The 23,055-nt window shown below is 45.5% G+C and overlaps 1 protein-coding gene across 1 annotated transcript in view; it reads right to left on the bottom strand.

Moving 5' to 3' along the window:
- Positions 1 to 23,055, bottom strand: part of tiam2a (TIAM Rac1 associated GEF 2a) — a 51,821-nt gene that overhangs the window by 16,228 nt on the left and 12,538 nt on the right. The window contains exons 6-15 of the mRNA XM_008276867.1: positions 22,042 to 22,266; positions 17,946 to 18,131; positions 17,520 to 17,663; positions 12,738 to 12,794; positions 7,766 to 7,942; positions 7,098 to 7,202; positions 6,930 to 7,008; positions 6,747 to 6,836; positions 6,448 to 6,666; positions 3,198 to 3,292 (exon numbers count right to left, since the gene is read on the bottom strand). Of these exons, the coding sequence (XP_008275089.1) occupies positions 3,198 to 3,292; positions 6,448 to 6,666; positions 6,747 to 6,836; positions 6,930 to 7,008; positions 7,098 to 7,202; positions 7,766 to 7,942; positions 12,738 to 12,794; positions 17,520 to 17,663; positions 17,946 to 18,131; positions 22,042 to 22,266 (1,377 nt within the window). The remainder of the gene's footprint in view (positions 1 to 3,197; positions 3,293 to 6,447; positions 6,667 to 6,746; positions 6,837 to 6,929; positions 7,009 to 7,097; positions 7,203 to 7,765; positions 7,943 to 12,737; positions 12,795 to 17,519; positions 17,664 to 17,945; positions 18,132 to 22,041; positions 22,267 to 23,055) is intronic.

Genomic DNA, 23,055 nt, shown 5'->3' with positions numbered 1-23,055 from the left:
CGTTAAACCAATTGCCGTGCCGCTCTGTAGCCAAATGCTTTATTAAGTAACTCACAGGCACGGGAAGCACAATCCTGACGGTAAACAATGCTGTAAACCGGTAAGAACTTCAGCTCAAACACACACATTCAGATCTCTCTCGTGTAATGAGCGCAAATTGGAATGCAGCAGACCTATTAATCAAAGGTAGCCAGTCTACTGAGGCGGCCGATTAAAAGGTGCGACAAGAGGCTTGAAATTAGTCCTTCCCTTCCATCCATCTCTATTGACTTTCATGCGCACGCACGTGTGAACCTATATGCTGATACATGGCTGATTTTCTACCCGGTGACTCGATTTCTTTCTCCCCGCCCCAGAGAACAAACTGATGGCGGCGCAGTGATTAAATCCCTCTCTGCGTGGCTGCAAAAAATCTGATTTACCAGCACCAATATCTCACCCCTGTGTTTTACTTATTTATTTATTTCCCCTCCTTCACAGTGGCTGACTCTCCCTGATGGGAAAGAGAGAGCTTTTTTTCTTTCCCCTCCTCTCTCTTCCTTTTGTGTCTCACATGTGCAGTGACACAAGTGACACAGACACACATTCATAAACCTCCCTCTCACACACACACACACACTTATCTTCCATTCCTTTCTCGGTAAAACACAAACGGCGGGGAGCTGAGCAGCAGCAGCAGCAGCAGCAGCAGCAGTGGTGCAGTGCAGATCCCAGCGCAGTGGGACTGACTCATGTCGCCGGGCAAACAAAAAAGAGAGACGAATAAAGCCAGAATGGAGAGAGGAGGAGAGGGCAGGTTGACCTTTCTAATCCACCTCCTGGCTGACCTCGGGTCAAACGCCGCACGGCATCTTCTGACACGGCCGATTAGAATAAAGCCGCGGAGGCCACGGCAATTAACAATGCTTTCTGGATATTTGGCCCGGAGTTACTATCAATGGATCCCTGATGAAATGGGCACGACGCTAATGCCTGTTCGCTTTTCATTTAGCCCGTGTTGCGTAATGAGCAAGTTAGCCAAACATGCTCTGACAATTGCAATAACAACTACTGTACACGGTTTTGAAGGACGTGAAATCCTAGCCGGTGAAGGTGAATATTCACATGCACACATTGGCTGCTCTCAGGCTGCTTCCAGCCATGTCTGCATCATTAACACATGGCTTTTTTTTTTTGTGCAGTGACCACACACGCTCATTACTGCGCTCAATAAACACCGGCATACACATTTTCCCATATTACGTTACCGCATCGCTGAGGCGTAATTCCCAGCGGGGCAGGCTCACGCTCAGTTTAATGACTTCAATAAAGTCGGTTTACATATCAAAAAAACCTGACCGGATATCCAGAAAGCGGCAGGACAGAAATAGGAACTGCAATCTGCCATAATTCATAAAGAACAACTATCTGGCGCGTTTATAGAAGAGATATTCCTCTAAAGCGGTTTCAGAGGAAGAGGTGTTCTAACTGCAGGGCACCTCGACCAAAGCCAGGACTCTGAAGGCAAAAACAAACGGAAATATGCCACCGAATCCTACCTGTCGAAGTTATTCTGACTAGAAAGCGCTGTAGCTTTTAACCCTCTACACCCACAAAACCAGAAGGTGTGCAACAAATCAACAAAATCTAAGCATAAATCTGTGATGTTTAATTAAACTACTCTTACTCTATGCGTCTCATTTTAAGAAATAAACGTTTTGCGCAAACTAGATTATGTAAGAAACAGAGAATTTTGCGCTCTTTTGAACAACTGTGAAGTCACTAGTGAATCTATGGGGGCATTATTGTAGCAAAACTATTTGTCCATGTCTATGGAGAGTTGTCTGTCTGTATCTCAATCCGAAGTGAGATTTGTCAATGTGTAAAAGAAGTTGTCAATGCAAACTGGAATCTACAAAAGTCGCCTCACAATTTGTCTGTAATCAGGTTTTCAAATGTGTAAAAAATCTGCTCATCTGTATTAAAATTCAGACGTGATAAGAATTGCCAATGCATACAGAGGTATTCGTAGTTACAAGTCAAGCTGCTTCACCATTGGCTGTCCTTTTACACATGGCTTTTGTTACACGTCTGCCGTAAGAGTATCTGAAACTGAAGAGTATCTGAGATTGAGGGTTTCTGTTCCCTGAGCTCAGGCTCACAGGATCGTTCATTCTGGCTGCGTACCATCCTGCTGCTCTGTACCTCAGTAGTTACGCCGCCTGCAAGCCATCATGAAAGTTGTTGCTGAGCGACCCATAAACTCAGCAGTTTGTATAATTAGTGAGGCAACTGCTAAGCCTTCTAAAAAATATATTACAGGTATATGTGAACAATCTGCTACACTGACAAATAGTTTTGCTACAATGATGCCCTCATATGAATCAAGTGCAAGCAAGAGTCACAAGGTAAAAATTCAGCGACTTTTCAGCTGAACTGGACTGAACTGGAGGTTGTGTTTACACAGAGCAAATATGAGACAAGTGTAGAAACAAATGAAAAATGTAAGCAGTAAAATTTCTATATTAAGTAGAGTGTTTTTTCAGTATTGGTAACACCCTGAGGGCACTTGGAAAAAAGTACATGGCGATCACACTTTTAAAAAAAGAAAAAAAAGTGAACTAAATGATCAACTTTTGTTTTTTTCTTTTCTGTGACTTATGGCCTTTTGACTTGTTAAACTGCACAGGAGACATTTTTGAGTTCTCTCCAGTTTTAACCATCATATTTGCTGCATTCACAAAAGTGCAGGACTTTATATTGCACTGAAACATGAGCCCATAGACAGAAAAAAACACCCAGAAACTGGGGTTAAGAGGTTTAATATAATGGTGAAGGTGTGGATGACAAGAGACGATTCAGCTAATGTGCATGTGTGTGTGTGTCGGTGTGTGTGTTTGTGTCAGTGTGTGTGTGTGTGTAGGAGGCGGTGGGAGTGTGACACAGCCTCTTCTCTCAGTCTGCATCCTGTCTGCATGACAGTAATAAGCTGTGTTTATACCGGTGGCTATAATGGAGTATCCTAATTATGGTAATGCTAAGGATTGGTGCCAGTCTGGTTTGTGACAGCCCTGCAGCTGCCAGCGTGAGTGGGCACAAACACACAACACAACACGCACGCTTTGAGTCGCACACGTGCACCTGGATGGAAAGAGACGTACAGTGTCTACAAGTCAACAGAAACCACAGTCTTTGTAGAGCAGCCCAGCCCCTCCTACCTTGCTGTGCTGAACAGGCCTGTGTGCGCAGTGGGAGTGACCATCCTCCAGTCCTACGCACAGAGCCTCGCCACAGTCAGCTGCAGTGCACACATCTGGAGAAAGAGCGAGAGAGCGAGAGAGTCACTGTGTGTCTATTTGTGTGTGACATTGTCTTGTGCGTATACCATCAATTACTACATGTGCCCTATAGTTGTTTTTTTGCTCGAGCACATCCTTCTACTGACCACAGAACACAAACAATGCTGCATAGTTTGAGTCTAAAAGCATCTCGGGCGCCTGCCAGTCGCACAGAACTTAAATATGTCTCCAAACTAAAAATGGCAAGGGCACTCAGTTATCCTAAAAAAAGAAAAATGGAACACACTTGGCAATCCTAATTAAAGACTCTGTTATCTTTTCCCCTGTTTGACTGAAGAAGAAAAAAAAGAACTCTAAAACAATTTTGCAGATAAAGTTTCACTGCTGGCTTCCCGAAAAAAAAAAAAAAAAATCCCTCTAAACAAAATGTATATTTGCATATGAACCATCATTACGCGATGACATTATCAGATAAAGCGAGTGTTTTGAAAACATTTTCCAGACCGTCTACTTCTCATTATATTCAAGGTCCCCAGGACAAACTCTCTAGCAGTTGGCACATGAAAAGACCTTCTTCCTGATTGTAGCCTGGGAGGCAGGCCAATGTGACGGCAGGAAACAAAGGAAAACTTCAGGGCCTCCTGTGGAGCCCAACTTCTCATTTTTAAGCTGGCAATCATTGTCAACAAACGTCTGACGGCTCGAGCGGAGTTTCTAAAGATATCTAGTCATCTGCCTTCACTTCCCTTGTCTTATATGTTTGCATCAGGCTGAATGAATGCCAGATGACAGACATCTCCCTTCTAGGAACGCCATCATGAGGTCCTTTTGTAATTCGTGTCAGACAAGTGTTAATTCCCCCAGTGTCGGCATTTATCTCCCTGCCTCCTCATCAGCCTGCCTGGCGTCATGCGCCCTCTAGAGACGGAGGAGAGAACTGCAGGCTGCTTTGATCGCACCAATTGCAGTAATGACGCCTTCAAGTCATTAATCCCCTTGTGTTCAATTATGGCAGTAGCGGAGGAGGCGTTGATGAATTACTATCATTAAGATGACACTTAACACTTTCTCTGAAAACTCAGCTTTTTCCATTTGACCGTTTTTATGCCATAATGAAGCCACAACGTGTTCTGTACATTTCCCCTTCTACATGTGAAAGCCAGCGACAGGAAAGAGTTTGGTAGAGTTCCTTTAAAAATCCTCGTTGTTAGCAGCGTGGCAAAGTTCACATCATGAATCTGCAATATTCTGTGTTTAAGTCTGCAAGTCATATCCTTCAGTTAACAACCGCTAACTTCTAAAGAGGAAGAACACAATAAAAAGCCCCTTAAAAGTATAATTGTTTGAAATTTGTTACTTTTTGCTCCGTTTAAATGTCTGAACCAAAAGCAGTTTCCAGGCATCTTTTGCTCCCATCGTTTTCTTTACTCACTATAAGCTCATTTTTCACTGCAATGTAAAGTCCTGCATCTCTATGGAAACAGCACAACCATGGCTGGAAGCAGAGAGAGCTCACAAATGTATACTGTGCTGTAGGATACAGATAAAATAAATCCTAAAAGAGAAAAAAAGTTGAATTTCTTTGATTATGTTGCAATAATTGGAGGAAAAACCTCTGTAACCGGCATGTACAACATTTTTTGAAGTTCCCACACATCACCAACAGGGGAAAAATGGTGACGCTACATATTAGAGATATTTTATTGCTTTCATTTTAATTATTTTCCATCTTTCTGTCCCCAATCCGCTCCGTGTAAAGAGCGGCCTGAAGTTGAACCCAGTGCAGCTGAAAAGTCCCTGAATGTTTATCACGTTACTGCGGGTCACAGCTGACTCACTCATCTCTTCACAGTTGCAACAAGGAGTACAGAGTTTTGGGTTTTTTTACACTCTGATTAGTGCAAACAGTTGATTTTTGGGTGAATATTAAAACTAGACGTGGAAAAAATGATGAAACATCAGAATTTTAAGCTTCGGTTTGGTAACACAGAGTCGTAGGTTCCACGTGATGAGTTCAATGACTGTCAGAAAGATGAAAAGCCTTCACTTCTCTGTTTCTGGCTCTGATAAATGGCTCAATTTTCTGCAGTTTCTTAAAAGCTAAGCAACCTTTTGGCAGGTTTTGGGGTTCACAGGGTTAAGACCTCCACAGCTTCGACAACAGACCATCTCTACACTTCTTTTTTTTTTTTTTTTAACTCGGGTGTTGTCATGACAACGCAGTCTTTAATCTCATCTACTGCGAGACAAAATAGCTAAAAAATAGAATTAAATTCTTGGCGAGAGCACAAACATATTTCTTTGGTTGAATCTCTCTTACCTTCACAGCAAGGACTCACTAACAGTATTTCTGTGCTAGCTGGGTATCAGCTGTGTTTGTCCGGCGACACCGACGACCCCACTGTTCTGACACCTCGCGTCCACGGTGACACTGAACCAAGCTGACAGGATACTATACATTCCCAGCGATAATGAGCCCTCTGCGGTCAAAAGCCCCTCCTGGCCTTTCCTCTGCTCCGGGATACACAGAGCTGTGAAACTTCATCTGGAGCTTTTTGCTACTGCTTTCTCTTTTTTTTTTTCTTTCTTACTTTTTCTTCTCAGAGACCAGACACTTTGCATCTTTTCAGGAAGTGGAGATGTTAACTGAAACGGAACATTGGTGGCTGTCTTGTGGCTGATGTGACAAAACTATCTTTACTCTTTACGGTTAGTGCGAGCAGCTGACCACGAGCAGTAACTCTTAGGTTGGCAAAAGCACCGCTATTTCAAATCAGACCCGCAAGACATTCAGAAAACACAACAAAACAAACGAAGGAGTACCTGACTAAACTGACAATTTTGAACAGAAACAGCTTGCTTTCAGAGAAAACTGTTAAATTGGTGCCTTCGTACGTACGAAGAACTGAGAAAGTGCAACCTCAGTGGGCGTGCCAGGTTCTCACATTATGCTGCAGCTGAAAGTTCTTTCTCTCTCTTAGACCATCTGTCACACACAAGGCAAGCTAAAAGCGAGTCAACAACAACTTCACTTTCAATTTTAGTCTTAAGTGTTTCCATGAAGTAAAAATCGATAGCCTCTTAATACAAAAACATCCCGCTAATGACTACACCTACATGTGTGGTGTCAGGATGTGTGGGTTAAACGTGCACATGTGGATTAAAGCACCTGAGGAGGACTTGGCTCGGTGGTGCTTGCTGCGAACCTCCTGGTTGTGTTTGCACGGAGCGGCCGGGTGGTCCAAGGCCCCGGTTGGCGGCGGGGGGCCGTCCCGCCTCAGGCTCAGGTGCAGGGTTTGTTCGGCAAACAGTGTTTGGATCAACGTCAGGTCCAGACCAGACACACACCGGCCGTTCAGCACCAGGATCTCGTCGCCTGGGCGCAGACCTGCAAACACAGTGTGGGTCAGAAAAGAGGAGCAAAAGAATGTTTGGTATTGTTTGAGACATTTTTAAGTAAGTCTGCACCTTGGTTGAAGGCCAGTCCATCAGGAAGCACCTCACTGACAAAAATCCTGCTGTTCTTCAGGCTGTCTATGTGTCCTGTTATTGCAAAACCTGACAAGCAGAGTACAACAGATGGATTACATAAAGGATGACAAAGTGCACGTAAAGCTACAGCAACAACCCGACCATATGCTTCCGACTCACCGAAGTCTCCGGTGCCGCTCGGCCTGCTCATGTGCAGCGCAAACACATTACCCTGGACAACTTCCAGCTGATCATTGACCTACAGGGCGACATCAAACAAATCAATTCAAAGAAAGAGCGGACGATTAAGAGCACTGTGTACCCAAGCGCGTGTTTGCCTCCCCTCACCACGTCGCGGAGGAGCTCGCCAGGTGCCACGTATCGAACCTCCACGTCCTGCCCCGCTCGCCTGTGCAGTCGGAGGCAGTGCAGGCCCGGGTCCAGCTGTTTCACCTGTTTACACAAGAGTCCCCGTAATGTTCAGCAGCCTGCATGCACAAAATCATTCGACATATTTCATGCACCAACGCTCGGCCCGACAGCTGCTGCGCGGCCGAGGTGTGAATTATTCACTGACTTTACGCTTGGTGATGAGGAATTTGCAGTAAACAAAAATGCTTCGCCCAAGGGACCGCGCATACGTCGTGTGTACATGTCCATCTATCTGCAGTCATTCTTGAGGGACCGAATGAAGTCAGGCACCGGATGAATTGGTGTCACTGTAATCCCTTGCGAGCGCGGTGCAGCCGGATCTGACGCTACAGATGGTTCAGAGAATATTATTTGACTATTAACGAGCTCACACTTGAGGAAGCTGAGATATTTTTATTATACCCGCATTTCATTGTATTCGCGCATGACCGAACACCCTCATTCTCACCATGAACATAAAATTCCGCGAGACAACTAAATCCAAATGACACGAGCGCTTCTGTTTTGCTTTTTTTTGCGCATCAGCTGTCAGGAATATTGTTCTCTCATTGCAGTGGCATGTCATCATTTCTGTGAAATCCAACCTTGCAGGCTGCGCAGAGAAGGTCAGCGGCTGTCTGGTCTCTTCTGACGGGAACTTGGACTGTCAGGCCGTCTGGCATGTAGACGCACGTCAGCACGTCTGGGGCAACGCCGATGCTGTCCCAAACGCCGCCCTCGGGGGGCGACATGGAGTAGATGCTGGCCAGCACGTCCAGTCTCTGCACAGGAGGGTAAGATAGGGAAAGGAGATAGAGTGAAGTGGAGGAGCAGCATCACATGTAAGAGAGAGTAAGTAGAAAAAGGGGGAAGAAGGAGGTAAACAGAGAGAGAGGGAGGGAGCGTGTGAGAAAGAGCTGTAGACTTTGAGTAACAGCAGCACACAAATCAATAGAGTTCCATTAGTCTAAATGCTTGGCTGCGGATCAAGCAGCGGAGCAAAGATGTCATACAATTAGCCTTTCAGAAATTCATTTGACAACATAGACGGCAGTTGCTCCATATAATAGTCATCATAATGACCATGTACACAAGAGGATTGGCAAGGGTCGACTGGCAGGTCTAGACGTCCAGATGATATCGCTTCTCCAGGACTTTTTTTTTTTTTTTTTTTCTAAAAGCCACAAGAGCAATTTCGACTTAAGTGATGCATCGGGACAATTTATTTCAAACTCAGTCAAACTTTCAGGAGGTAATTATGTGTTGCGTTATTTGTGGCATTAACAGTGAGGTTTGAGTGTGGTATTAAGGTGGGGAGGAGGGGGGGGGAGGCTGGCCTCAGCGCTCGGCCTCACAGGCAGCCATTAGGGGGTTTTGGTTGCGACTCGCTGTCTCTGGAGGAAAAAAACGCCACTGCTGCGATGTGGGGCTGTGGGAGACACCACAGTGCAGCCTGAGACCACAATTATCACGGCCCTAGATCACGAGGAGAGGCTCGATCGCACCAAAATGTACTAAAACACATGGGCTGAAGACGCCAGTGATTCAGCACTTCTGACAAAGACGATATGAAGTCTCGGTTAAACTGAGACGTGGGACCAACTGGGATAATTGCCTTAGTGAATAGGTCGGGGGGATACAGTGATGTTTCAAATGCATTATGGGATCATAAAATGGAAAGTGGTGTGTGTGTGTCTGAGGATTTCTGTTTGATGTGTGTGAGCCTCTCTGTATATTTCAGAAGCTGGCTGCTTGCTGTTGATGAATCACCTCAAAAGGAAAAAGACCTTCTTCCCTGCCAGACAAAAGGCCTAAAGGGACAAACTAAAGGCTCTGATTCAGAGCATCACTTAGCTCCTCACACACGAGCAGTGTTCTGCGTTTAGCTATGATAAACACAAACATTTGCCTCATTTTCCATCTGAATATCCCCTTGACTAGTCTACGTCAGGAGTCGGTGCCAAAATAAAAGCCACCAGTGTTCTTACCAAAACCTGCCAGAGTAAAGGAACACAAGGTGCCACTTCAACACCCACCTTCTGCCTGCACCTTCAGGGATGTGAGGTCATGCTTGCAAAGTGAGGATGACAAATAAAAAAACAAGCCATCATGGCAACTGGTTGCATAACCGCCCCGTTTGTGTCCCAGGCACGTTGGCGTGACCGGAAAAATAAGATTTGGTTTGCCTGCGCTGACCTTACCAGCGGCTGACTAACACTGTACACTCATTCAGACACGGGAGAGGGTTGTAACGGGCCGACGGTTGCCTGGTCAACGTTCCACCGGCCGCTGCCAAGAGTACAGTCGAGGCACGCGCTGGACTTTCAACAAGTGCTCTGTGTGGTGAGCGTGTGTGCGTGCTATTTATGTTTGCGCTCAGCCAAATCATTCAATACTTCAGTCTTTCCTCTCGAATGTGGAAATTATTTCCGAGCGAGCAATCCTCCACCCCGGAGCTTCTAAACATGGAACGCGGAGTAACGGCCGGTTAGTGGCTGCTGCACAAAAACACCCTTTCTGTTCCACTTGGCAACGCAAATATTACGGTACTGCCACGAATAGATAGGCCGACCGCGATGAAGTAGCTGAAGACATCTCCCTGTCTTCTAACTATTAAAAGAGCATTACTTCCTTAAAGCTCTACCCAAGGTTCCTCTTTCCACCATTATAACACACTATTCTTCGCAGTTACACACACACACGACAACCGAACACCTCTGACAGTCACTTGGCCAGAACTTCAGAATTAAAACATGTGTATTCACAGGTAGCCGAGCGTGGTGAGAGGCGGTGGCACAGAAACAGGGGAGATGATAGGGCGCTGGTCATGAGCCAGAGAAATAAAAAATAATGGAAAAGGAAAGCACTTGTCTCGAGTATTTCATTCTCTCTGGGGAATGCCGGAGGAGAGGAATATGAAAGGGAGGAGAACTAAAGCTCAAATTTTAACCCTTTACCACATTTCCATAAGCATGAGCTGGAATTTACTAAACAAAAGCAGCCACATAACACATCGGTGCTCACTTTAAATATGCAAATTGCTCAAAACGAGTGTGAAAATGTATGCGTCGTGTTCGAGCAATCGCTGTTTGAGCAACACAAGTGAGGGCCGTCATTATTTCCTGCAGTCAAAACACATCGAATCGCTCCGGCGCTGACAGAACGAGTGGGTGGATGGAGGGTTTGAAGAGCAAACCAAAGCTAGTCAATGAGCTTTAACCTCTGCGGAGGCCAAGGCAGCTAAAGCACCGACAAGTCCAGCTCATATATGTCTCTTTTCTCCTTAATCGAGCTACAGCGAGACAAGGTCAGCACATCCTCCGCCTGCTCGGGAAAAAAAAAAAAGCTGGCTGGTTGAAATTGTGCAGGAAGGATGGCAACTACACGCACTAACACATACTCGCTGCACAGGAGCTACGACGAAGTTTGGGCACACACTCGCACAACAAACCTACCCTTCACTTGACTTCACTGCAAAGGATTAGCAGAAGATGACTGCTTATTAGAGTAATTCAAGGGATTTGAGACCCAAGCAGCACAACAGGCGCAAAGTCATCAAGAGAGAACTGAAGAGCTGTACGCGTCGACAAAAATCAATGTGGCTGTGCTAACCTCTCTCTTTTCGTACTTCCCACCCTGAGGAGTCTTAATCCCCTCTGAATCAAAATGGATCCCCGCGATGAGCCGTTTTCCACATTCACGCCCAAATCGAGGAGATTTAAACACGAGGAGGGGGGGGGGACGCCACCACATCTACAGTAACATTAAAGCGGCGACCTGATGAAAGCCATTATTGTATTGCCAGACCACTTCCTGTTCTGCGTCCCTTTCCAGACCCTTAATGAGGGCACTTTTAACACTCGCCACATTGACCACAGACTCACACTGTGAATCACTGCATCCTGTGAAACAGCGATCTTCGTAACTCTCATCCCGCTCTGTCTAAAAGTGTCCTTTATGCTTAACTGTCGGGGCCACATTTCATCAGGGAGCAGGGCCAGTCTTAGCCTGCTGCATCAGGGTGGGCTCGTAGGAAAACTGGGTGGGCAACTAGGCCCGATTGTAGTACAGAGGTTGGAGAAGCCAGTTAAGAATCGGATGGTTGCAGCCTGTAAGTAAGGTGTTGGCATCCCTTCAGTTATGCAGTGGGACCGTGGGTGCTTTTAGCTGTGTTTCATGCTCTTAGACGCTCTGTGCAGCCTGTTATTTCAAACTTATTAACTTTTAATTAGGTGGGCATGAAGCACGTTTGGGTGGCCTGAACTCACCCCATGCCTTCAGCTGCCACCAGTCAGGAGGGTACATTTTGGGTCATCTGGGGTCATTGGAAACAAGCTGAATGGACATATTAGCACCAAATGAATTCGATATTGCTATAATATTATCAAATAGTCACCTACATGTGCTGTCGTGCTTCTGTCTACCCCACATTCACTGTTCTTTCAGCTGTGGTCGACATGGTCTAAACGCTACATTATGTTCTCCACACTTTGCCTGTCTGTTGTCTGGCACTGGATAGGTAGTGTTCAGTAGCTTATAAGAGCTTTCTGTTGCTAAAAATAGCTGCTGGCTCCGGCTGAAACCAATACTGTGAGAAAAATGAGGGTCCAACACAATCAAAGTGTGGGCTAGAAGACCAAAACAATGAAGTAAGAGATGCTGCAAAGAGCTGAAGTGGCACTGCGGAAAGGGATCAAAATGATTGGTGGGTTTGCCACTAGGAGCAAACCTTACCACATGGAAACCTGCATTTAAACTAGCATTAATATAAAAATATTGATCGTAGCAGGTTTAAGATTACATGGTTTTTCACCTCAGCAGGAGCTGATTCTTGTCAATAAGCGGGTTTCAGTTTAAATCATACCCCTTTGTATTGCAGTGTAATTACCCGTAAGCAATCCCCTGCTGTCCTGACGTTAAAATGGGGAAATAAAAAAGCCTGATCAGGAGGATAACGAAATGTAGAAGCCTGAGGATAGCGAGGTGTGGAGGCGACGCTTACAACAGTCTTTGGTGACGCAGGCATGTAAGCACCCCATAACATATAAATGCTGCCTTTCCAACGTCTGGCTGGCCAGAATTCACACTCGCTAATCGTCCAACACTTTTCCATACGCAGAAACACTCAACAACCTGCATCACCTCGATTATGGCATGAATTGGACCCCTGTTCACACAGAGTTTTTACAAGGCTCTAGCATGGTTAAATGCTCCCGTTAGTTATGCATTCTATTTATCTTGCAGACACCTGCAGATCAACATGAAAGGAGTCTCCGCTTTGATCCTGGACCTGTAATACATCCAGGCAGACACACACACGCTTTCTGATGCCCTCACATACACCCTTCAGGTGTAAAAATATCTTTACACAGTCCACTATCAAAGCCATGAAAGGCAGCAGAGGTCAAAGCAGCGGCAGATCTGCTTCTTCCATGGCTACTTCGCGCCGTAACCGATAATTGTTCACATAAAACGCTGCCACAAGGAAGACTGTGACAGATGGCAGTGGAATTTTTAAGAGATATATCAAAGATCCGCAACCCGGAACGGGCAAAGTTACGGAGTTCTCTGACTCACCTCAGTGCTCCTGGGAGGCAGGGCGTACGTTTGACCTCCAGCGTCGCTCTCAAAGATCTGAAATCAAGAGACAGACAGTCAGAAGTGCAGACAGAGGGGCACCACGCTGATTGACTCATGAGCGATTAAGCGCCTCGCCACTTCAGCAGCACAATATTAGACGCACCCGGTGCCGTTTTGTAGTTAATTAAAAAGTACACGTGGCGAGTGCGGCGCTTTGATGCCGCGTACAAAACGGGGGTGTGCAGCCTTGGAGGGCGCAAGGGTGGAAATATGCTTTGTGGGTGTGTGTGTGTGTGAGTGGACAGTGTGGTTTCTGTGTAGGACAGAGATGAAAGAGGGAAACCGTCGGACAGCAGATGAAAAGGGGACAAGCGCTCCCCCCTACTATATCAACTTCAGTGTTGAAATCTCTTGCTCCTTCATTCGTTCTGGCTTGCTCGGCCCTCTTCTCTCGTGCTCCTTGGGCTTGTGAGGCGTCCGGCTGACAAGTCTGCTGGAGGTGACTCTGCAGCAGACTTCAGCAGCTCTGTATTACAGCGATGACACAGAGCTATCAGTTATGTGAGGGCGTGACTCCAGCCCTCACTCCAACAGGCTGCAGTTATCAGGTTATGCTCTGACGGACATGCAAGATGGCATCTTGTTCTCAGAAGGGGTCGGACACACTCAAAGGTGGTTGGTGTTACAGAATGAAATGAGCTCAAGCTGGATTTTCTGCAGCTTTTCTTTAGAGCATGTACACCACTGTGACTTAGACAGGCTATGTCTTTTCCTAGGATCAGAATCTTCCAAAACAATCCCAAGAAACACCCTTTACAATCAGAAAAAAACTTTCTAGCTCCTGTTATGGTAATAAGAAAACCTCGTCTGACTCCTGATCAGTAGACTATCTCCCTCGCCGGCGCGAGTACATTTATAAAGTGGCTGTAAACAGTGCTGCTTCGCCGTAAACAGACTAATTTTAGAAAGCTTTACCAACTCTCCCACAAATCCTCGGACCTTTCTGGCCTACTTCCCACAGCCGACTGCCGGCCAGCTCCTTACTGTATACATAGCACTGCTAAGACGGATGAGAGATGAGGAAACAAGAGGGAAGGAGGTGGTGGTGTGTGTGGACGGGGGGAGCATGACTTTGGGGCAAGGTTGCGGAGCACGGCGTCGCAGTGGTAAATGGGATTTAGGCTTAGTCAACACAGATGAGTCAGTATGGAAACTGTGGGAGAAGGACCGCCGGGTAGCACTCTGATGTTTATGCTCAGAGAAATGGGAGGTTTGAGAGAAGAGAGAGCGAGGACGCGACTGGAGGGAGAAAAAAAAAAACGAAAGACAAATGTAAGAAAAATTGGGGGAAGAGAACAAGATGAAGGTTTAAGAGATTAAACAAGCAGGGGGAGAGGAAGACACTAAAAGATAGTGTGTACGAGTTTGGGAAAAGGGGGAAGGAATGTAGAGCAAAGGGGGAACAAATGCAAGAAATCCCAGAGAATGCACAAAGTGAGAACAACAGTTTAAACACACGGAGGAGAGTTTGGCTCGTCCAAATCCCGCTGAAGCAAAGACGCGTTTCTCGTCAGCGCCTCCCGACAGAACAGCCGAGGAGCTGATGATGTCATTTCAAACGGCTGAATTTCCCACGGAGAATAGCAGGAAAGCGAAACTGACGCCGCACATGATCTCTCAATCTTGGAGGGGGAAAAAAAAAAGAAACGGCAACACAAAAACAGCAGATGTCCGAGGAAAACCCGGCATTCTGAAAATCCCTTAAAGCACTTAGCAGCCATTAACTGTTCCTTATTAGCCTTAAAAGACAAAAATACCACAAAAAAAAAAAAAGGAGCTTGTAAGAGAAAGGAAACCTGGGGGGGAAAAAAAAGTATAAAGGGGGAGGCTGTTTAATATTTAGCGTCTTTACACCAACCATCTGCTGAAGTCTGCGGGGCTGAGGAAAGAGTGGAGAATGCCATCTACCACATATGGCTTTTAATAATTCATGTGTGTGCTGCAGCGCCACCTCGGCCTTCTGCACTGCGAAATTGTGACTGGGCCTCATTAGGCTGGCTGGCTGGCTGGAGTTCCCCGGAAAAAAAAATAATAACACGCACACATACCTAGCCGCTGACAGACGTGCACAAATGCACCAACACAAATATCACAGAGCAGGTGGTGGGATAGATGGGCTTAGATAAGAGCAGGCCAAACAGGACAGGGAGCATTTTGTAAGCGGTCAGGTCTCACCTACTGAGGGATGTGATTGGATCTTAGCTGTGCAAGCTCAGAAACAATAATGACTTCACGGCGTAAAAGAAAAATGAAGGTTCACTCGTCTTCCCCTTTTACAGAGTCTCAGCTAATAAACAGAAGATCCATAAAAGAGCTGAGTAAATGAGCGTTTCTCGTGGCGATTCCTAAAAATAGACCACGAAGAGTAGAGTATTCTCCAGCGCTTGCACCTTCCTGGTACAGAGAGGTGGATTTCTGTATCAATAAATAACCAGCCCGCATGAGTCTAATTACTAACCTGGGAGGATTTTTGCCTTCCCTCTCCTTCTGCACCTGGTTAAGGAATGCTCCCCTGTGTTTATGTTGATGGGGGGGTTTGCACTCAAAACTTACAGGAAAGCAGAAGGGATGTGAGCTTATGTGCTTTTAATTAATAAAAAACTCCTCTGGGTGTTAAAAAAAAAAAAGCATGTCTGTAAAAAATCTCCTCGTCAAAAAAATGCACACGCGAGCGAGCAACAACGTGTTTCCAGGTTGTTTTATTAATGAGCATGCACGGATCAGGAGGGGTTTTTCTCAGCAGTTTGTCCCGAGAGAACCGACATACATGCGTGTGCGGCGTATGTCAACACGGCAGACACGCGTGAAGCGGGCGATCCCGCATTAAGGATCTGCTAATCCAGACCACCTGAAGGGTTTTCATTACTCAGGGGGATTCAGCGGAGATTATTTGGTGTCACTTCAAGTCCTAAGTGCTGCTGTCAGGCTTTTAAACACACACAAGAAAAGCAAAGATACTGACAAAGTTCATTATGCAAAAAGATTGCATAATGAACTTTGTCATCTCATTACCGTCCCGGAATGTTCGTTTAAGTGATTGCTCATAGGCTCGCTACGAGTCACATATTAAATTCAGTTTCATCCAAGTATAAAGTGACACAGAACGCAGGAAGCTTAAATCTACATAAGCAAATCTAACGCACAGTTTTCTTAAAGACTCCATCTGGGTTTTTTAACTTGTGAATATCATTATGTGGTGATTTTTTGTTATGATGGAGGACATATGATGATGAAATAAGCAGTCAACAGCATGACTGAGCATAACCACATTGTACTGATAGCCGTGTCGCTGCATAACTGTCAAGTGAATTTGAAAAAAAACTTGTAAAACGGTACAAAAAAAATGAAAAAGGGAAGCTGCAAATTAAGACTCGTTTCCGCTAACTGCTTCGGGGCTGTGTAGTGTCGTCAGAAGCCGGCGGTTTGGGCTACATTACACATACGTTTAATAAAAAAGTGTAGAAGAAGCCAGAATTAAAACTAATGGTTGGCCATCTGCGTAAAAAACCTCAAAGAGGAAAAAGAAACAAACAAAAACTTGGGCCACCTACAAGAGAAAAATGGAGGAAAGTCTTCAGAAATAGTTCTCTGTCGGGCAAATTGTAAATATTCTGTCATGCTAGTTGCTACTGAACATGTTTCATGTTGCCCGGAGACAAAGACAAAGAAAGAAGAGGAAACAGACATCAGTCATCTGAGTTAAACGATCGTCATGTCACAAGTTAATCAAAAAAAGTGTTTCCATCTCCCAATATGTGTCGGGAAAAAAAGAGTAAAAAAAATAAAAATTGCAGGTTTTTTCAAATGTTTCTGTTTCCATTAATCCTTCCTAATGTAATACTTTAAAATGTGCAGGGAAAATGTTAAGCAAACACTGCTAATGGCACGGAAAAACAGATTCAGAGTTTCATACGGAATAAATTTTTGACCGTGCAGGGCGAGGGCTTTCTGTATCATTCATCTTCTTCAGAATCAGCTTCCTTTTGGAACATGTATGGTTGAATTACTCCAATATTGCAACTTGCTATTGCTTAGCACAGAGTAGTTTCATAGTATTAGAGCAGAGTCGTAGGGGAGCTGGTGTGCTTGAGCTGCCATGAGAGGGAAGAAGTAAATATATAGTGAGTGGAGAAAGAGGCGGGGACTTCATACGTCTATGCATTCTAGAGGATGCAGTGTGCAGTAGCTTAATCACGGCTCTATGTAGACACACTGAGCTAAGAATTTTATTGCCCTTGTTATTGCTGCACATGACAATACACCTTTGAGCTGAGCTGAGTGAAATTGAACTGGGTAGAGCCACACATCTAAGCCATTTTAAGCATGACGGGATTATTTTCATGGATATAAACTTTGATATACGTCACTCTAATGCACAGAGAGGAGTTTTGAGGGGTTAAATCAAGACATTATGGAGCCTTGACCCCAAGAAAAAATGACAATAACTTATTTAACGTAGGTTCATTTCCTTTTATACTTTTTTTTTGCCTTTATTTGATAGTACAGTCAAGAGAGAGAGACAGGAAAGTGGGATGAGGGGGATGAGCGAGACTCGAACTCATGACCTCTGTGTTTGGGACTATAGACCCTAAACATAGGACACCAGCTCATCCAGATGAGCTACAGCAGCGCCCCACAAATTTTTCATCACTTGATGTTTCTGAAAAATGGTGACGATAAATCATACCCAAATCTGTGCAGCTGTGTGTTCAGTAATACCTGTGATGCAGAGGGTCTCTTGTCGCGGCCTCTCTTCGTCAGGTTGTCGAGGCCCTTCAGCGAGGAGAACAGGCCTCTCTTGCGCTGTCTGTAAGTCAGGGACAACGACCGCCTCCTGACCGTGGCCTCGTCTCTGGAACAGATCTGAGCAGATACACAGTATCAGGACTGCAATCGTTCCACCCAGCAAAAAAATTCCATCTAATCAAAGCATCTTAATTAGGTTTATTTTCCTCCAGTAAAAGGGGACGGGATCGAATGATTAAAACGTTTTCAAGGTTGCTGTTAGACATCAAGCCAATCAAAGCTGAAGTGTCACACAAGGATCGCTACAAAGCATCCAAACAGGATGCAGCGCTGATTTCCTGATTCTTCATTCTGCATCAGTTCACTAGTCATTCCTGTCCTTCCGCACGGCTTCCTTACCAAAGCGTGGAAGGAGGAGACGGAGAAAATCCCCAGGCGTCCCAGGGTGGTTTTGGTTGGGCGGCTGGCGATGGCTAGCAGGCTCTTTGGGTTGGGCAGCTCTCCGCCCTGCAGACTGGCGAGGTAGCAGCGCATCCTGAACAGATCCATGTTGAACCTCTCCAGGTTCTGCTCCCACTGCTGGATCTGAAGGGGGGGAAAAATCAAAGCTTGGTTCTGAATGTGAATCGAGTTTTCGGATGGTGACTGAGCGAGGAGAGATGAGGGGGGGAAGCAATGGAGGGAAATAGGCGAGGGGGGGTGGTGGGAAGAGAGAATCAAAGAGGGAGATCCAGGGTCAGTCGAGTGCTTTCCTTCAAGCTGAAATCGCTTGCAGATGTTGGTGGAGGGTAAGGGCATAACTTTGGAGGAGGTTTGATAGTGAAGGATGACTGCATATCAAGCAGAGGAGTGTGTGTGTGTGTGTGTGTGTGTGTGTGTGTGCAGTGAATCTAAATGCCCCCTTTTTATGTAAGTCTTGAGAGGCTGGTGATGTTACACAGACCACCCGTTAAACCTTCACACACATTCACACAGTTTACAGTTGCCTTCCCCCTATCCCTGTTTGCACTATGTAAGCTATAAGAAAGTGCTTATTTTGTTGGCTGGAGACCGGTTTTAATGAGAACACTCGGTTAAACAACCCTCCATAACAACTGGCTTTAATAGGTCTCGTCTGCGCTGTGAGTTCATTTACAATAACGCACCCTATGGTGTTGTCCCATTAGCTCTCACTCACGTTGATGGCATTCTTTAGGATTAGGAGCAAACTGAGAAAGGTCCACAGGCTGGGGTTTTATGAACCTGACTTTTTAAACATCTTTTTAAAGCAGACATGACTATGGGAGCCGTAGGAGAGGAGAGAAGCCCTGATGTATGTAACTGTGCAGGTGGCCTCAGTTAACAAGCTTTGAGTCAATGACATTCAAACATTCCTCGTCTAGATTTGAACCATTAGGACATCAGCAAGGAATCCGCAAGCTTCGGTTAAAAATGGCCTCGCATTTGGCGAGCCACTAATCTGTACTATTGCACAAATCAAACACAATCAACAGAGCGAGGAACTAAAGAGCTGACGTTTCTCTGGATACGGTCACTTTTGAAATACATTATTGTCTAAAAAGCATAAATGTTGTTGCCAGTTCTCCCCTTTGTACAATATTTCTCTATGAGCTCCACGTTACTGCTAATTGATGGTTTTTGCATTCCCGAGCACTTACTGATATGGACTGTGACAGCAGACATGAGGCAAGCAGACAACTCCCCTCATATCGAACACAGAAATACAGAGAGCACTGCTGTGGATGTTTCTGAAAGGCCGGCTTTTTGTATGTTGTTGCTGCAGCTTCATGTCAGTGTGATTATTCCTGAGTTCTGCTGGGAGGAAATAGATTTCTGGAGAACTTTCCACTCTGTTTGGACATTGTCGATGAAAAGCAACACATCAGAGCATCTCCACAGTCCAGCACCGACTACTTCAGATTGTTTTAATGAGTATTTGTGAAGGTGTTGATGACAGAGGATCTCCTTGCATGGCTTCTCCTCATAGCAAGCACCTGTTTCGAGCTCCATTTGTTTTCAACTTGTCGCATGTACAAATTTTGGGCGAACATGCAGAAGGAACCCTTGTGGATGTGGGGACACAAAACACACGCTTTGATCTTTAAAACCAGACTGCGCAACTTTTGGAAGAATTAGTGACACATTTTTCTTCACAGAAATGAAAACTTGCATTTCATGTCACTTCTAATCACTCAGAGATTTTAACCGCCTTAGCCTCACTTAGTCTGCTATGACCAGAAGCAAATTGTAGAGAGATAAAGCCGTGCAACAGTCATCACTGAGTCACTTTGCTAACTACATGACTCCTCTAAACTCGTGTCACTGTTCCACTGTGTTTTAGCCTTTAGCATCATCCTGTAATTGTCACTTACGGCCACCAGTCAACAGAAATTACAGAGGTTCACTTAAACTCTACGCTGTAACTCTAATTAGCAGCAATCAGTATGCACTAAAGAGGGATTATGTGTGGCTATACTCTCCAAAAGTGATATTAAACAACTTTTTACAAGCGAAGGGTGGAAATGGCGGTCACGTACAATGTTTGCACGGTTGCTACCTAAACATGATTTACCGCCGACACGTGGGTGACTCCAGCGTTTTAAAAAAGAAAAGTCGAGAGTCACAAGGCCGTCCTGTCTGGTCTAATTCTTGGTGTTGCTTGAACTTAAGGATCTTGTTCATAAATCCTCTGATGTAAGTGGGGAAAAGCGCCGTTTTTTTATCCTGCTATTCTTGGGTCATTACATAAAACACAGTGTTCTGGAGGAACTTTGATTTAATTCCACTGAGTAGTTTGAAGATGACTTTAGATGGGGATGGAGGTATTACTGAGGGAATCAGATAAGCTCCTTCCTCAAAAGCAAAAGACAAATTTAGGGAGAGTTGGCGCTTTGGAAAAAAAAATAAAAAATTCATGTCTAAGTATAACTATCACACAAGATCCTCGCATGCTTCTGATTTACACGCCATCTGGATCTGTTTGTCAACACTCGCATATCTGTGTCTTCATTCAGGGATGTCTTAAAATAGTCCTGGGCATAAAATTCGATTTGATGATTCACGCTACGGTGCATCACTGATGAAGAGAATTTTTTGATTAGGCCCTATTGCTTCATGCGTCAAGCTGGCTAGAATCAGCGCGGCGACACAATCGACCAGCCTCAGAGAAAAGCACGGCGTGTTCGGGCCCATCTGGCCTGAGCACACAACTTATTTACACCCATTTCAGGGCTTCCTTTTAACAGATTCTCATCTTTTCTTATTCGCCTCTTTAACATCTGCCCCCTGCTCTCTTTAAAAGCCCTAATGCATAATAAGTCTCTCAATGCAACTTGATCACATTGTGTGTGTGTACGTGAGTTTGCAAAAGGGGGCAAAGGCAGACTTCAAACAAGGTCTGCTGGCACTGATTTCAGTACACATGGGTGGAGTGGGGGGGTAGGCGGGGACATCAAAGTAGTGCCCTGTTGGTTCTAGACAGCCCCACCGAAACCTTAAATCTATCAACAGCCTCAAGGCGCCTGTATCAGAGTCCTGGTCCATACCCCTCTGACCCTATCATTGACTCCAACCCCTGTCTGTCTCTTTGTCTTCTCTGAGGTGGCATACTGGTTAATTGGAAACAGACGCAAGCAGGCAGCCGGTCCAGGAGCCAAGCAGTGACATCTCCGCTCCCATCTTGCTTGTTCTTTATAATAACACAGGTATGCTTTCACTTTGGGCGCCAAACATGAGCCTGAAAATCCTCCGTAACGGACGGCTACACCAGCAACATGGGCAGTCCCGTGTGCATGGATTTGAGCAGCTGTGGTCCATTGTGGCTACGGAGATGCAGAAAGTATTAATTTGCTTTAACTGGCGCCTTAAGTCGCTGACCACCTGACTTGCAGGTGTTTAAAAAAAAGCAGCCGGTTTTCCCCACATTCCACTACAAACAGTAATTTCTTCTAAAAGTATTTGTGCTCTTGCTAAGCTATAGGTTAGAGGCTTTTCATACTGTAATCTGCTGTATGTAGGCTACAGCACAGCGCTGGGTGCTTTGGATTCTCCCCCAGGCTGTGAGGAGGAGGAAGAGGATAATGCACGTTGAGAGCCCATTACCAGGAAACATCTGGAATCCCGATCTGATGCTCGGGGAGCGAGCTGCTCCCCTGGGCCCCTCGCGATCCGTTAGGGGAATGATGCATTTAGGCCACTTCACCCACCCACAGACAAAAATAAAGCACAGGCTTGCCACCACAGTCACACAATCAGGGAAATTAAGTAGGGCACATCATGTGGTTATTACACGTATAATGTGGAGTAAAAGCACACGGAGGAGTTTTAAAAGCAAAATTTGAAAAGCGCATATGTTACATCACCTGATCTATGAATGCTGTAAAGTGTTCCTGCAGATGCCGTGTGAGATTTGTGTCAAGGGCATGAAATGTACAAAGACCTCCAATACTCTCAGTAATACTTCAATTTAACTAATGTCTCACCATCACATCCTCACCTGGTTCTCAATAGCCTTGCGGTTCTTGGGGTCGCCGACGACCGTCAGCTGCAGCTCGGCCATCTTCTTCATCTTCCCGTCCATGTCGATCTTCTGCAGCAGGCCGCGGACCTGGCTCCGCAGCAGACGCACCGTATCCTCCTTCCCCTGGCGCTTGGCCAGCAGCGAGGCACTGGCTGAGTGGATGGCGGTCACCCAGTTCTCCAGGTCGGTCTGGTTGCTGGCCTGGAAGGGCAAAGAGTCACGGAGGGTTGGATTTGATGAAGCGGCAAGGCCAATATTCCCGTTACAAGCTGCATTCAGAGATCCAAAGCCTGATAAATCTCCTTGGATTGCTGCACACAATGTATCACAAAAAAGATGATGGGGTGGTGAGCGTGGCTTTGCGGGATCAATAAAAGAAAGCTTGATTAACCGTGCCTCTATGAGAGAGAGCTGGCTATAAACCGTTGTTTAAATGAAACCTTTATTCTCCCTGTTAAAAAACTGTTTCATGGATATTATACTTTTATCACTTTGGCAACATACTGGTTGAGAAATCACTTGAGCCCCGTTTTGAATGAACATGGCTCATGCTCAACAGGCCATGTGAATGGAAACAAAGGGATGAAACCAAGGCTGTCTTCATGTCACTGACTTGACTCTCTCATTGCTTGCCTCTGGGGCCATGTCAGCTCCACACAGAGCTTTTTTTTATTAAATGTAGGTCTGGACACCGCGACCTAGTGCCGTCTGGAAAGCTTGTGATCTTAAGTGGAGGAGGTAGCGGGGAAAGGCCGGGTTTGAATTTGGTGGGGATATGTAGGTCAGTAAGCACAACGGGCAAATTCGATGTGCTCTTAGACCCCTTAGTTGGAAAGTTTGGCCACTTTGCTCGCAAGTTCCTCACAGGCTGAAATTTCATATGCTACACTCGAGGGATGGGGAGCCAAAAAGTGTGTGTCTGATATAATTCAACCATGTTCTGCAAGTGTGCACTGTGGGAACATTCTGCATATTTCTGTTTCCCGACAG

Source organism: Stegastes partitus, unplaced genomic scaffold (assembly GCF_000690725.1).
Source record: "Stegastes partitus isolate 25-593 unplaced genomic scaffold, Stegastes_partitus-1.0.2 Scaffold82, whole genome shotgun sequence".
NCBI classification, from domain to species: Eukaryota; Metazoa; Chordata; class Actinopteri; family Pomacentridae; genus Stegastes; species Stegastes partitus.
This window is presented reverse-complemented; position numbering and strand designations above follow the sequence as displayed.